The following is a 16,401-nucleotide window of genomic DNA, read 5'->3' as shown; positions in this document are numbered from 1 at the left end:
GTTTAAGGGGTCTTATTTGTATTTTTCCTCTATCATATGGTCTTTTTATTCACTCATATAATATTTTCCTCTATCAAGGTTGTTTTAATTCATTTGCCCTTATTTTAATTTCCTGGACATGTGTGTTTGAACTTTAGTAGAGTCATATTTCATTTGTCTTGATGCTTCTTTTGTTTTGTGTCCTTGACTTTTGGGGTGGATTAATTTCTCCTTGCTGTTTTATTCTTCTATTCTTCTGTCCTTTTTTTCCAATCAATTTGATGACAAATATTTTCCTAATGCATGTTTTAGTTGAGAATAAGAAAATAACAAATACTATTATGATAAGAATATGACAGAGGTTAACGAGATCCCTCTTCAAATATCCATTTCAATGAGGTGAAAACTCATATGAGGGTGTCCTTCATGGTCAAGAAAAGTTTATGTTTCGTCCTCAATATGAGGTTGGGACTTGGAGTAATGCCGGGACTTGGAGTAAATTTCGATAACACTGTTTCCGAACTTCTGAGCCCACATCCGCATACAAACTCTGCCTTGCATATTGAGCAAATCTTTGTCCCAAAACATTCAATAAAACAGACTTGCATAGTGATGTGAAAAAGATGTGACCATCTGGGACGATATGGCCACCCATCTATCTTTAACCATTTTGTCCACCACTACGACCACCGTCAATCACTACTTTGACCACCGTTGATCTCCATTCTCCACTTAGATAGCCGTCTATAGCCACATCCGACCATATCTTTCAACCACTACCATTAATATTTAATTAACTTAAATTTCTTTTTTATTGTGTTTAATCAGAGGTAGTGTGATTCACAGGTCAGAGAAACCATGAGTATTGTCAAAATAGCCTTCTTCTTAATAGTTGCCCGACTATAGTTCACGCGACGTGCTTGCAAGTTTATGGTGTCGATTTGTTCCTTTCTCGAATAAACATCACTTCACTGTAATTTGTCCACAAAAACACCTCTATTTAATCTTTAAAACATTCTCATAATTACAAAAATCCATTTAAACTAAACACAAACAAAATAGCTGAAAGGCCAAATTGGCCTCCATTGACTTGTGCTAATGCACACATCCACGAACTTTCAAAGTAAAAAAAAAGGGGAGGAACAAAAAATCTGAATGCTGAGAATGAATACTACAATTTTAAAGCCTCCTTGAAACGAATGCTGAAGTTATTTTCTAGACCTTTCTTACCAACCATGGGAATATTTCCTTTCTGCATCATAGCTGCAAACTCGTTATAATCTATGCGCCCGTCCTGCACAAAATAATGTGTGGTTGATATTAATCATAAATGTGAAGAACAATATCATATTTTTGTTTTAAGGTGTTTAAATTTTTGCAGAAACATTGAATATTAAACACTCCGTTCTTTTACTGTTCTTTTACTTTATCTGGATAAACCCTTAATTAATTGTTTATAGCATAAGCGCTTCTCATATAAGTGCTTGTGTATTACCTATTTCTAAAACAAAAGATAAAGTCAAATTGTTCTCATATAATCTATATGCTATTTTCATAAACATATTATAAATTGTTCTGGAGAGCTTACAGAAATAAGTTGGGAACAGTTCATTAACATGTAATAAATTGTTTCCATAAGTCCTCTCATGCACTTTATGTTAGTAGATAAGCTCAAATAAGTCAATTTAAGTTTACTCCTAGTTCTAGGCCCAAATTTTAAGACTTGTCACGTTAGCAGAACCAATTTAAGAAAAGGCTGCAAATAGATGATCTTCTCTTTCAATCTTGTTAAGATGCAATGTTGCCGCAATGAACTCACCACTGTTATCTACATCAGCCTACAATTTCAAGGTATAATGATATGTTAGAGATTTGAGTTAGCCTGTTAAATAGAACACATTAACTTATCATTTGTTCCTTTCTACTTTATAACGAGTCCTTTATAAGATACTTACCGCTTGCATTCAATCATAAATTTCAGATTAGCACCAACTTTTTTCAAACCATTTTAAGTTCTTCAAAAGTGATTTGGCCACTGTTATCTGTATCTATCATCTTGAACATTTCTTTTAATCTTGGTCAACGTTAATGTCCTCTGTCTGCAATAGTTATGATTTGTTATCCAATGACTATTTGGAGCGATTAAAGAGGAAGGAAGAGGCATGTATACTCCATTACAGTAGTTCAGAAGTCCCACATCGAAGGTTTGTAAACAACATAGACAACCATGTACCTATAAAAGAAGGGTGTGTGCCATACTTCAAAACACATTCGGTGACCCATGTTTTATACTTGAGTTGTCCCATGAGTTCTATTAGTATATAATTTGTCAATGTTGGGCGATGTTGTTGGAGATTCTATATGGATACATTTTTTAATGTCTTGATTTCTTGTCATTTAGAATCCCTGCAAACATCGTTGACAACAATGATAAAATATATTAAAATCAATTTAAATCATTACAAAAACTATAATAACTCATTTTTATAAATTTATCCAATAAAAGAGTGAATGTTGAATTAAAAAAAAAAAAGTAAGAAAAGGCTATGGTTCGGTTCGGTTCGGTTTGGATAACTGTGGTTATCAATGGTTCTGTTCGGTTAATTAACTGTTATCAAAATAATGGTTCAGTTCAAAAATTTGTGAAATGGTTCAGTTAATTTTGATATGGTTCGGTTCGGTTCGGTTTTTGGTTATTTTTGCCCACCCCTAGTCCTTAGGGTACTTGTTAAGGATTCAAAAATACAAAATAACTGATAAGTTTTATGTAGAAAAAATTACTTTTTAAAGTTTGAATACATTGAATATATCATTCTCAAGACAAAGTTTCTTTTTTAAACTTCTAAACAAATGCCTTCAGGACACTTGTTAGCATATCCCAAATTTAAATATGGGTGTTTTTGTAAACAAATAGTTAATGTTTTTGAAATTCTATAGAGGGTTATTTATTTAGGGACAAAGTATTGATTGTAAAAAATCTTATAGTAAATCGCGGATGAACTAATTTTTTTACAACCCAATTAAAGGTAACGCTTTTATTTAATATAATTCTTTGTTTTGTTAAAAAAAATGACATGATTTAAATGAAGACGGTTGCACAAAAAGTGTTACACTACCTCCGTTTTATAAATATAAAACCCTCTTGAGTAAATCACAAAAATTAAATTAGTTGGTTGTGGTATTAAATTGTTAATAAACAACATCATACAAATTATAGTCACGACATGTGATTTATTATTCACATACATATAATATCAATGATTGATTTATGTGTTAATAATACTGATCACTTTACTCTCTTACTTTATGAGATGATTTAAGCACTTTAGAAGAACCAGATAACTGGTCCATAGTATTAACTTTTTTTTTTTTGAGAGAGGTCCATGGTATGTATTTCAATTAATTTGGACCAATCACATTTTAAGATTTATTTTGTTCACTTCCAGCATTGCTACTTTCACCAAAAAATTAGTTGAATACCAAAACCAAAAATTGTGCATTGAAAACTGGCTATGTTTTCAAACACTATGCAGAGGAAGAATAAGAGAATGGAAAACCTCAAAGGTTAATGGCAAGAAAACATAACTTAAACCACCATTACATTAAAACAAACCAATTACATGATGCATGTGAGATTAGAAATTTGTGTAAAATTTGTACACGTGGGACCCATTTAAGTATCTTAAAATGGGTTCTCCAATGTGGTTGCTCTAATGCTTCATTTGTCTTGCGTCCTTGAATTTTGGGTAGGTTAATTTCTCCTTGCAGTTTTATTCTTCTGTCCTTTTTTTGCCAATCAATTTGATGACAAGTATTTTCCTAATACACGTTTTTGTTGCGGGAATAAGAAAATAACAAATACTATTATGATAAGATAACAATATGACGAAGATTAACGAGATAAGAATATGATAAGAATAAGAAAATTACAATTATTTAACTTTTAAACAAAAAATAGAAAGAAAGAAAGAAAAAGAATTATACGCCTGCTCATCGCGCGGGTTTGAGACTAGTTCCAATGTAGATTTGGGAAGATGTGGCTATGGACATCATCACAAGCATGCCACTTTCACATGGTTTTATTGTCAATTTTGTAGTTATTGACCTTTTGTTGAAATATGCACATTTCACGGATTTGAAGTCTTATTATACTAGCTCTCTGGTTGCGGTTGTTAAATCCTTCATGCATTCTACGTTGAAATTTCATGGTATTCCTCAAAGCATCGTTGTCGATAGTGACAATGACAAGGTGTTTGCAAGTCGTTTTTTGCAACAACTTTTTTAGTTAAGCGGCACAACTTTGGCCATGGGCACCTCTTATCATCCTCAAACGGATGGTTAGTCAAAAGCGTGTGGAAAATATTTAGAATTATACATATATTGCTTCACATGGTTGGACACCAAGTCCTTGTCTCGGCTGTTGTCTTGGGCCTAATATTGGTATAATTTGTCGTTCTAGAGTAGTATTTCTATGACACTGTTCAACGATGCCTACGGAAGGGACCCCACTGGTCTTACCCGTTATGTACCAATGCCTTGAACGCCCCCAAACTTGCAACTTGGATAAACCCTTAATCAATTGTTTATAGCATAAGCGCTTGTCATATAAGTGCTTGTGTATTACTATTTTTAAAACAAAAGATAAAATAAAGTCAAATTGTTCTCATATAAGTTATATGCTATTTTCATAAGTTATCCTAGAGAGCTTACAAAAATAAGTTGAGAACAGTTTATAAACATGTCATAAATTGTTTCCATAAGTTCCCCCAAACAGTTTATGTTAGTAGATAAGCTCAAATAAGTCAATCCGTACACACTACTAGTTCTAAGCCCACTTGATGCCTCACTTGGTAATTATTTTAACTCAAACCATATATTTGAATGAATATCAGAACCACTGTCAACCACGACGAATTTCTATTAATGAAGAAATCAGATGTAAGGAGAAAAAATTTGTATCAAGAAATGTAAATACAATTCTATTGAACTATATAGGCCTAACTAGGGATGGGAATAGGCTAGACCGAGCTAGGCTTTGCAAGGCCTGCCATATTTTTTTTAAAGCCTAAGTCTGGCCTGCGGCCTGTCATATGCCTACTTTTTAGGCCTGAGCCTGGCCTTTTGAAAGCCTGATACGGCCTACAAGCCTGTTTAAAAGCCTATATCTTATGAACATATTTAAATAAGCAATGTGATCCAAGTTTAAATGGACTAGCGAACTAATAGTTCAATTATATTAAACTCTCTCTTGATAATCAACACGAGGTTTTAGGGAATTCGACTATATATTGTATCATATTTCTATTCTAGTTTATAATAATACATTTATACATGCAAAAAATTAATGTATGCTGATAAAGCTTAAATTATTAAAAAAGTTTACAAATTTATATTTTAATTCAAAGCACAAAATATAATATAACAATAAATAATATTATTCATATTACTTAAATAGGCCAGCCTAATATGCTTAAGAGGCTTTTTGAGAGACCTGTGGTCTGGCCTTTTAAGCTAAATAGGCTTAAAAAAAAGCCTACGCCTTCTCCATTTAATAAAAAAGATTGGCCTGGCCTGGCCTATTCCTATCCCCTGGCCTAACACTTGAATTTGAAAGTGTGGCCGGCGTCCGACAAATGTCTTTGTCTGACACAGACACAACACCGATACATGTGGTTAGGTTCAATCACTTCCACTTTCTCAAATAATTATGGTGTCTATGTGTCAGTGTTAGTGTCGTAATGTGTCAGTGTTAGTGTCGTAAACTACAAATATTGAAGAGAAGGATGACAAAGTCAACAAGTTAAGACCACTTACATTATCTTCATCGATTTCTTTGATTATCTCTTCCAAACGAACATCTTTAATGCCAAACTCATCGCAAGCATGTTGAAGTTCTTCTTGAGTAATATAGCCACTTCCATCTTTATCAAAGTAAGAAAAGGCTGCAAATAGATGATCTTCTCTTTCAATCTTGTTAAGATGCAATGTTGCCGCAATGAACTCACCACTGTTATCTACATCAGCCTACAATTTCAAGGTATAATGATATGTTAGAGATTTGAGTTAGCCTGTTAAATAGAACACATTAACTTATCATTTGTTCCTTTCTACTTTATAACGAGTCCTTTATAAGATACTTACCGCTTGCATTCAATCATAAATTTCAGATTAGCACCAACTTTTTTCAAACCAACTTTAAGTTCTTCAAAAGTGATTTGGCCACTGTTATCTGTATCTATCATCTTGAACATTTCTTTTAATCTTGGCCAACGTTAATGTCCTCTGTCTGCAATAGTTATGATTTGTTATCCAATGACTATTTGGAGCGATTAAAGAGGAAGGAAGAGGCATGTATATTCCATTACAGTATTTTAGAAGTCCCACATCGAAGCTTTGTAAACAATGTAGACAACCATGTACCTATAAAAGAAGGGTGTGTGCCATACTTCAAAACACATTCGGTGACCCATGTTTTATACTTGAGTTGTCCCATGAGTTCTATTAGTATATAATTTGTCAATGTTGGACGATGATGTTGGAGATTCTATATGGATACATTTTTTAATGTCTTGATTTCTTGTCATCTAGAATCCCCATCAACATTTTGTCCAACAATGACAAAATATATTAAAATCAATTTAAATCATTACAAAAAAAGTATGTGTACAATGTAATACTTTCATGAACTATAATAACTCATTTTTATAAGTTTATCCAATAAAAGAGTGAATGCTGAATTAAAAAAAAAAAAAAAAGTGTTCCAATATCATAGGTTTATTATCTGTATTTTTTGTTTTGTTAGCAAAGTGTCCTTGGATTGAAGATCAATTTTCGTTAGTTTAAAATATTTATCCATCTATATAATTATTTCTCAAACAATTTTTCTTAAGACAGAAGATTCATTTAGTTTATCTTGATACTTCTTTAACATACAATATACAACTTGTATATTTTAAACTAATCAATTTAAACAGACAACATTCATTAACATACAATATACAGCTTGATACTTCATTAACAACTCAAATAATTTGGGACGAGGAAGACGAGGCATTGGTGTTTGGTCTAATAGCTGGCCGGTCGTTGATGGGGACAGACTAGGAGTGTTCGTATATAGAGAAGTAAAATCAAAACCAGAATTTAAACCTTAATATTCTACAGGTTATAATATCAAAACCTAAAACTGCAAAAATCCACGGTTGCAGTTCCTAGAATTAGGGGTGTTCAAATTCAAACCAATCCAAATTAAAACCGCAAACCGATCCAAAAAACCGAAAACCGCACAAAACTCAATAAAATTGAATGTGTTTGGATAATATTTTATGAAAACAGCTCGGATTGGATCAGATTTTAGATTGATTTTTCAAAACCGAACCAAACCAAACTGAACCGCATAGATACATTTTAATATATATTTCCATTTTTATAAGTATAGTATTAGGGGTGTAAGCGGTTCGGACTAAACCAACGAAACCGATAGTCCAAACCGAAAAAATATCCGACCTTGTTTGGTTCGGTTTAAAACCGATCCGAACCAATTGAAACTGATCTAGTTTGGTTTGGTTCATGGCTTTTCATTTTGAGATCCGTGAAACCGGTGAACCAATCCAATGATAACCACACTCCTTATTTTACTAATATTATCCTACCTCAAACAAACTTATGGTTAGGCTCAAAATTAAAGTCCAACATAAAATACTTTTTAATACATTCACTTACTCCCATCTTGGATTTAGTTTGGATGTTATTATTTAATTTCATGGAGACCATAATTTCATGATGTTTAAATTTCAGGATGTTTTAATTTCAGTTTGCATTAATTTGTTATTTTGACTATGTTTTAATTTTGGGATGTTCTTTTTGGAATTTTTGTGTTTGTTGATGAATGACGCATGTATGGATCATGGATGATTGAAATATTTGAGTTTGATGAAGTTGTTTTTAAAGAATGATTGATGAATGAATCTTGGATCATATGTATGAAACATTGAGTAAGGTTATTTATAAAAAGTTGTTTGAAAAATAGAGAATGAAAAAACAAAATATGAAATACATTTGTACAAAGTTGTATGAAATATTTTCTAATAATATGAATTTTTTTTAATTGTATTTTTTAACAAACCGATCAACCGTACCAATCCAAACCGAACCAAATAGATTAGTTTGGTTCGGTTTCTTTTTTGAAAAACGGTGGAAAACGAACCAAACCAAACCGATGAAGGTTTCATCGGTTCAGACATTTTTTTGACTGAAAACCAATCCAAACCGAACCGTTACACCCCTTTATAGTATATTATATTCTTTTTTTTTTTTGAAGGAATAGTATATTATATTCTATTAAGCTATTATTATTTTTCTTTATAATTTTTTTAATACTACATATGATTTGAATTTAATCAATTTTGTTTCTATTTCATATGCTGCAAAGATAATCAATCATCTTTATTTCGTACTATTAATATTTTTGATAAATCATATGTTATATTTTCTTTCAAACCAATTATTTTATCATATTTTTATAAAATTGTTACTAATAAAAAAGTTACAATTTATAATTTGCATATCCAAAAACCGATCTAAATTAAACCACATTAAACTGGATCGGTTCGGATCAGTTTTATAGTTGAGTTGTCCCATGTATTTTTTGTGGTATATCATTAGTCTTGCGTCACCTTTATTTGTAATCCTTCAATTCAACCACCTTGGTTCACTATCACAGCTTATTTTCCATTCCTCTGCACACCCATTCCACTAACTTCTCAGTATCAATAGTTCTTAAGATATGAGACCAAGATATGCCAAACTTTTGTGTCACACTTCATGCTAATAATCATTTAACTAAGTAATGGTTCTTAAGATTTTGTTAAGTTGGATGACTTTATAATATCCAAGTTAAATAAATATTTAGTATAACCAATCTTTGATCAAAGAAATGTTGGTACTTGGTAAGGGTTAACCATTTTTTCAATAGTGATAATGATGTTTAGCTAACTGAGTCACACATTTCAATAGTTAACCATATTTTTTAATACTATGGCTTGTTTCTTTTAAAATGAGAGGTGATTAAAGTCACACATTAAAGAAAATATTTAACTAGAATCATATTTTAATGCTAACAAGGTATGTTTTTTTGGGATAACAAACTTGTCTTTATAAGAGTCATAAACTTATATCTTTATAATATGTTGAATTCTTCAAACAGAAAAAAATAACATAAGGTCATGAACTAAGTTTGTGTATTTCAGTTGCAATAGTTTACTGTTATATGAAAAACACAAGTTGAATTCTTGTATGCAATTGGAGCCATATTTTGTTTTAAGAACATAAAAGAGTCGCACAATTCAGTGAAAACGCAAATAGGTTCGCAAGTACCAGTTCATGAAAATTCGTCATGAAAATCACTTAAGCAAGAACTTACAAACCAATCACTGAACTAAAATTAAAACGACAATTCGCATAAACAAGAATTCAACAAACATCATATATTTCAATTGATCGGCTCACCTTATATTATTAACATGTTTAATTCAAATGTTAAAAATGAAAAATATAATAATAATCAACTAGATATAACATCAAATGGATAGTAAAAAGATTCATCTATCTTGTCAATGATAGCCACAGCAAACCAGTAGCTGAAACTGTACTGCATAGTGCATTCATGGTATAATTTCAACGTGCAAAATCTTAGGCATATCTGCGCTGTGTTCTTAGGAACTTATCACAATTATCAAAGTTATGATTGTGAAATACCTCCTCCCAAAATTCCAAAACCTTTCATGAGAGCGACTAGCAATGAAGGCACCTCGAATCTTATTATAATACTCTGACATTATGGTAGCCGAAAGCGGGTAGTTTCCACCAATACCGAACCAATTGCCATGAAAGATTTTGCATTGTGCCAAAAAGAAATGACATAACCAATTGAGCAGATTATGATCTTTGTTTAAAATGAATGCAAATTTAAGCATAACACATCAAAATCAGGATGGTATCTAATGAAATCAAACCCATCATATAGATCATATTAATTACATTATGCATGATCCATTACCTAGAAAATTCACAATAACTTGAAACTTTATGAAATGATCGATCATCACTTCAATGATCCGACGGAGTGGGACTATCACAACACTGCAACACCTTCATTGTTTTTTAGTTCAATTCAAGCCTTCCTTGAATACAAGTTAGCATTAATAAATCATGGTTCTGCCACTAAACACTAACTTTTTTTACTTAATGATACACTGACTTTAATTGAAGTTGATTCCATCACATATAATCAGCCATACAAATACAGACCAAATGTTCAAACCACAAAAACAGAACCAAAAAAAAATATTATATGGGAAAAATAATGTTCTGATCAGCAACAAGGACAACATTCAGCTCTAGCCTCATGTCAAAATGTTCCTGCGAGTACGGTTTAAGACAATGGCAGGCGGTAGTACTTGGATGATGCAAGTACAGGCGTTAGTAATTTTGTATCCATATTAACATTCATTACACTACTCAGAGTGCAATGATTCAAGTATTTTTTTCAATCTCAAACTGCTAATAAGGGATAGCTTTTGCGAAAAAATAACTAATCAACTGTTCAACTGCTAAAATTATTCATAATGCCTGACAAAATGGTTTGAAACAATTCACAATGCCTTGGACACTCTAAAGCTACAAATGTTCAAAACTCATGAAGAAATTTGCTGATGAGAGAAGGCGGATGGAATCAAAATGGTCAGGATTAGATGCGTGGCTGACTAGCTTCAATTGCCCTCGGGTGCTAAGATAATAATTCTATTCCCTATTCTTCACCTTGTAAAGGTCATCATTCTATTAATTCTTTCCTATTTTGATATAATTTAATTGTAAATCATAAAAACTTAACGTTAATATCATATGGCTGCAATAGTTATGATTTGGTATCCTGATTTGTTATCCAATGGCTGTTTGGAGCAATTAAAGAGGAAGGAAAAGGTATGTATGTATTCCATTACTGTAGTCCCACATCAAAAGTTTGTAAACAACATAGACAAACATGTACTTATAAAAGAGTATTGTGCATACCATTGTTTACCACACAATCAGGGACCCATGCTTTATAGTTGTGTTGTCTCATGAATTTTTGTAATATATACTAGTCATTGCACGGATGACAATGTTGGGGATTTTAAGTGAATGTCTTAATTGCATCATCACGTAGAATCTCCGTCTTTGTCTGATGGAGTAATGATGGTGTATATTAAAACCAAAATCATGATAAATAAAAACTTTTATGTTAATTTTTCATGAAAAATGTTAACCATACTCTCTTTCTCACAATTAATTAATTTTCATTTTTGTCAGAAGTGAAGTGTTGTTAAGTGTTAGAAAGAGAACGTTCTATTATTCCTCCATCTTCGGAGACACACGAATGGATAGGACCTAAACAATTGTAACTTTTTTTTTTTTGTTAGCAAAGAGTTGTATTGAAGATAATTTTGTTAGTTTTACATCCATCTATATAAGTTTTTTTTTTTTCAACAAATTTTCTGTAGAAAGAAAATGCATTTGCGTTTTAAATTTAAAGGGTCTTGATAACAAGTGTCCTTAGTAGGGGTGGGCATGATTCGATTAACCATATTAACCGAACCGAAGCGTTGAAATGGTACGGAATAACTGAACCGAATCATTTAAGGTTTGGAACTAACCGAACTGAACCAAAGTTATTGTTTGGTTAACCGTTTGTTTGCCTATTAACCGAACCGAACCGAACCGAAACCAAAATTTTGAATCGAAATGTATTTTTTTTATCTTGCTATAAAAATAGCCTACATATAATCAGTTGTTGTTTATCTTGCTTTAAAAATAGCTTACATATAAGCACTTGTATGATCACATGAATATTATGTATAGTAAAAAATGTGAGGATGGCAACTTGGGACTATATATAGCCAAGAGAAAAACAAATACAAGTCAACCAGCAAGTTTTTACTGCCTATATTTTATAGCTTAAGGGAAACATTTGATTATTCAAGTAAACTAATAACACTTCCTGTTAATCAATTTCCAAACACTATTGTGCAAGCTAAAGCTCCACGCACAATCAAAGCAATGGACATTAGTTTTATCCCTCTTCTGGTGTATAGTGCAATTCATTAAAACTGGTTAGAAAAGTGGCGAATCATGACAGAGGAGGTGCATGATGCTTTAGATTCTCCAATAGTGAATCCTCATTCTATTATTCGAACACTATCGAGTTCATACACTGTCAAGAAAGCTAAACATCAAGAACCAACTACCAAAGCAATAATTATAAAATCTATCATCTAACTACTACACCTCAACTTTAATATTCCTACATAGTAGTGTTAAAATGTTAAATTAAACCTACACTAAAAAAAACACTTAAAATATTAAATTGATGCTTTAGGGTTCATCAATTTGGGAATATGTTCATCGATTTAGGGTTTGCAAGGTTTTTTCATTTGGTTTCATTTGGTTCTCTGAAAAATAAGAGGTGTTGTGTAATTGTGTTATATGGCTATGGTTCGGTTCGGTTCGGTTTGGATAACTGTGGTTATCAATGGTTCTGTTCGGTTAATTAACTGTTATCAAAATAATGGTTCAGTTCAAAAATTTGTGAAATGGTTCAGTTAATTTTGATATGGTTCGGTTCGGTTCGGTTTTTGGTTATTTTTGCCCACCCCTAGTCCTTAGGGTACTTGTTAAGGATTCAAAAATACAAAATAACTGATAAGTTTTATGTAGAAAAAATTACTTTTTAAAGTTTGAATACATTGAATATATCATTCTCAAGACAAAGTTTCTTTTTTAAACTTCTAAACAAATGCCTTCAGGACACTTGTTAGCATATCCCAAATTTAAATATGGGTGTTTTTGTAAACAAATAGTTAATGTTTTTGAAATTCTATAGAGGGTTATTTATTTAGGGACAAAGTATTGATTGTAAAAAATCTTATAGTAAATCGCGGATGAACTAATTTTTTTACAACCCAATTAAAGGTAACGCTTTTATTTAATATAATTCTTTGTTTTGTTAAAAAAAATGACATGATTTAAATGAAGACGGTTGCACAAAAAGTGTTACACTACCTCCGTTTTATAAATATAAAACCCTCTTGAGTAAATCACAAAAATTAAATTAGTTGGTTGTGGTATTAAATTGTTAATAAACAACATCATACAAATTATAGTCACGACATGTGATTTATTATTCACATACATATAATATCAATGATTGATTTATGTGTTAATAATACTGATCACTTTACTCTCTTACTTTATGAGATGATTTAAGCACTTTAGAAGAACCAGATAACTGGTCCATAGTATTAACTTTTTTTTTTTGAGAGAGGTCCATGGTATGTATTTCAATTAATTTGGACCAATCACATTTTAAGATTTATTTTGTTCACTTCCAGCATTGCTACTTTCACCAAAAAATTAGTTGAATACCAAAACCAAAAATTGTGCATTGAAAACTGGCTATGTTTTCAAACACTATGCAGAGGAAGAATAAGAGAATGGAAAACCTCAAAGGTTAATGGCAAGAAAACATAACTTAAACCACCATTACATTAAAACAAACCAATTACATGATGCATGTGAGATTAGAAATTTGTGTAAAATTTGTACACGTGGGACCCATTTAAGTATCTTAAAATGGGTTCTCCAATGTGGTTGCTCTAATGCTTCATTTGTCTTGCGTCCTTGAATTTTGGGTAGGTTAATTTCTCCTTGCAGTTTTATTCTTCTGTCCTTTTTTTGCCAATCAATTTGATGACAAGTATTTTCCTAATACACGTTTTTGTTGCGGGAATAAGAAAATAACAAATACTATTATGATAAGATAACAATATGACGAAGATTAACGAGATAAGAATATGATAAGAATAAGAAAATTACAATTATTTAACTTTTAAACAAAAAATAGAAAGAAAGAAAGAAAAAGAATTATACGCCTGCTCATCGCGCGGGTTTGAGACTAGTTCCAATGTAGATTTGGGAAGATGTGGCTATGGACATCATCACAAGCATGCCACTTTCACATGGTTTTATTGTCAATTTTGTAGTTATTGACCTTTTGTTGAAATATGCACATTTCACGGATTTGAAGTCTTATTATACTAGCTCTCTGGTTGCGGTTGTTAAATCCTTCATGCATTCTACGTTGAAATTTCATGGTATTCCTCAAAGCATCGTTGTCGATAGTGACAATGACAAGGTGTTTGCAAGTCGTTTTTTGCAACAACTTTTTTAGTTAAGCGGCACAACTTTGGCCATGGGCACCTCTTATCATCCTCAAACGGATGGTTAGTCAAAAGCGTGTGGAAAATATTTAGAATTATACATATATTGCTTCACATGGTTGGACACCAAGTCCTTGTCTCGGCTGTTGTCTTGGGCCTAATATTGGTATAATTTGTCGTTCTAGAGTAGTATTTCTATGACACTGTTCAACGATGCCTACGGAAGGGACCCCACTGGTCTTACCCGTTATGTACCAATGCCTTGAACGCCCCCAAACTTGCAACTTGGATAAACCCTTAATCAATTGTTTATAGCATAAGCGCTTGTCATATAAGTGCTTGTGTATTACTATTTTTAAAACAAAAGATAAAATAAAGTCAAATTGTTCTCATATAAGTTATATGCTATTTTCATAAGTTATCCTAGAGAGCTTACAAAAATAAGTTGAGAACAGTTTATAAACATGTCATAAATTGTTTCCATAAGTTCCCCCAAACAGTTTATGTTAGTAGATAAGCTCAAATAAGTCAATCCGTACACACTACTAGTTCTAAGCCCACTTGATGCCTCACTTGGTAATTATTTTAACTCAAACCATATATTTGAATGAATATCAGAACCACTGTCAACCACGACGAATTTCTATTAATGAAGAAATCAGATGTAAGGAGAAAAAATTTGTATCAAGAAATGTAAATACAATTCTATTGAACTATATAGGCCTAACTAGGGATGGGAATAGGCTAGACCGAGCTAGGCTTTGCAAGGCCTGCCATATTTTTTTTAAAGCCTAAGTCTGGCCTGCGGCCTGTCATATGCCTACTTTTTAGGCCTGAGCCTGGCCTTTTGAAAGCCTGATACGGCCTACAAGCCTGTTTAAAAGCCTATATCTTATGAACATATTTAAATAAGCAATGTGATCCAAGTTTAAATGGACTAGCGAACTAATAGTTCAATTATATTAAACTCTCTCTTGATAATCAACACGAGGTTTTAGGGAATTCGACTATATATTGTATCATATTTCTATTCTAGTTTATAATAATACATTTATACATGCAAAAAATTAATGTATGCTGATAAAGCTTAAATTATTAAAAAAGTTTACAAATTTATATTTTAATTCAAAGCACAAAATATAATATAACAATAAATAATATTATTCATATTACTTAAATAGGCCAGCCTAATATGCTTAAGAGGCTTTTTGAGAGACCTGTGGTCTGGCCTTTTAAGCTAAATAGGCTTAAAAAAAAGCCTACGCCTTCTCCATTTAATAAAAAAGGTTGGCCTGGCCTGGCCTATTCCTATCCCCTGGCCTAACACTTGAATTTGAAAGTGTGGCCGGCGTCCGACAAATGTCTTTGTCTGACACAGACACAACACCGATACATGTGGTTAGGTTCAATCACTTCCACTTTCTCAAATAATTATGGTGTCTATGTGTCAGTGTTAGTGTCGTAATGTGTCAGTGTTAGTGTCGTAAACTACAAATATTGAAGAGAAGGATGACAAAGTCAACAAGTTAAGACCACTTACATTATCTTCATCGATTTCTTTGATTATCTCTTCCAAACGAACATCTTTAATGCCAAACTCATCGCAAGCTTGTTGAAGTTCTTCTTGAGTAATATAGCCACTTCCATCTTTATCAAAGTAAGAAAAGGCTGCAAATAGATGATCTTCTCTTTCAATCTTGTTAAGATGCAATGTTGCCGCAATGAACTCACCACTGTTATCTACATCAGCCTACAATTTCAAGGTATAATGATATGTTAGAGATTTGAGTTAGCCTGTTAAATAGAACACATTAACTTATCATTTGTTCCTTTCTACTTTATAACGAGTCCTTTATAAGATACTTACCGCTTGCATTCAATCATAAATTTCAGATTAGCACCAACTTTTTTCAAACCAACTTTAAGTTCTTCAAAAGTGATTTGGCCACTGTTATCTGTATCTATCATCTTGAACATTTCTTTTAATCTTGGCCAACGTTAATGTCCTCTGTCTGCAATAGTTATGATTTGTTATCCAATGACTATTTGGAGCGATTAAAGAGGAAGGAAGAGGCATGTATACTCCATTACAGTAGTTCAGAAGTCCCACATCGAAGGTTTGTAAACAACATAGACAACCATGTACCTATAAAAGAAGGGTGTGTGCCAT

At 32.1% G+C, this 16,401-nt stretch overlaps 1 protein-coding gene across 1 annotated transcript; it reads right to left on the bottom strand.

Moving 5' to 3' along the window:
- Positions 1-974: 974 nt before the first annotated feature.
- On the bottom strand, positions 975-16,199 carry LOC146954572 (calcium-dependent protein kinase 17-like). Its single transcript, XM_085741419.1, has 4 exons — positions 16,137-16,199; positions 15,772-15,981; positions 5,794-6,003; positions 975-1,273 (listed from the first exon to the last, which is right to left on the bottom strand). Exons 1-4 carry the CDS (start codon positions 16,197-16,199, stop codon positions 1,151-1,153), a joined length of 606 nt encoding a protein of 201 aa, XP_085597545.1. The 3' UTR covers positions 975-1,150.
- Positions 16,200-16,401: the final 202 nt, after the last annotated feature.

The sequence above is a fragment of the Medicago sativa genome, chromosome 1, assembly GCF_051527215.1.
Source record: "Medicago sativa cultivar Bolivia chromosome 1, Bolivia_mono, whole genome shotgun sequence".
Classification (NCBI taxonomy): domain Eukaryota; kingdom Viridiplantae; phylum Streptophyta; class Magnoliopsida; order Fabales; family Fabaceae; genus Medicago; species Medicago sativa.
This window is presented reverse-complemented; position numbering and strand designations above follow the sequence as displayed.

What these genes read in the sequence shown, in the direction of transcription:
- LOC146954572 (XM_085741419.1), bottom strand. Translation starts at nt 16,199, where the DNA reads ATGATAGATACAGATAACAGTGGCCAAATCACTTTTGAAGAACTTAAA. An exon ending in TTAAAGTTGGTTTGAAAAAA is followed by an intron (nt 15,982 to 16,136) that starts GTTGGTGCTAAT and finishes TTGAAATTGTAG; the next exon opens with GCTGATGTAGATAACAGTGG. An exon ending in AAGAAATCGATGAAGATAAT is followed by an intron (nt 6,004 to 15,771) that starts GTAAGTGGTCTT and finishes TTGAAATTGTAG; the next exon opens with GCTGATGTAGATAACAGTGG.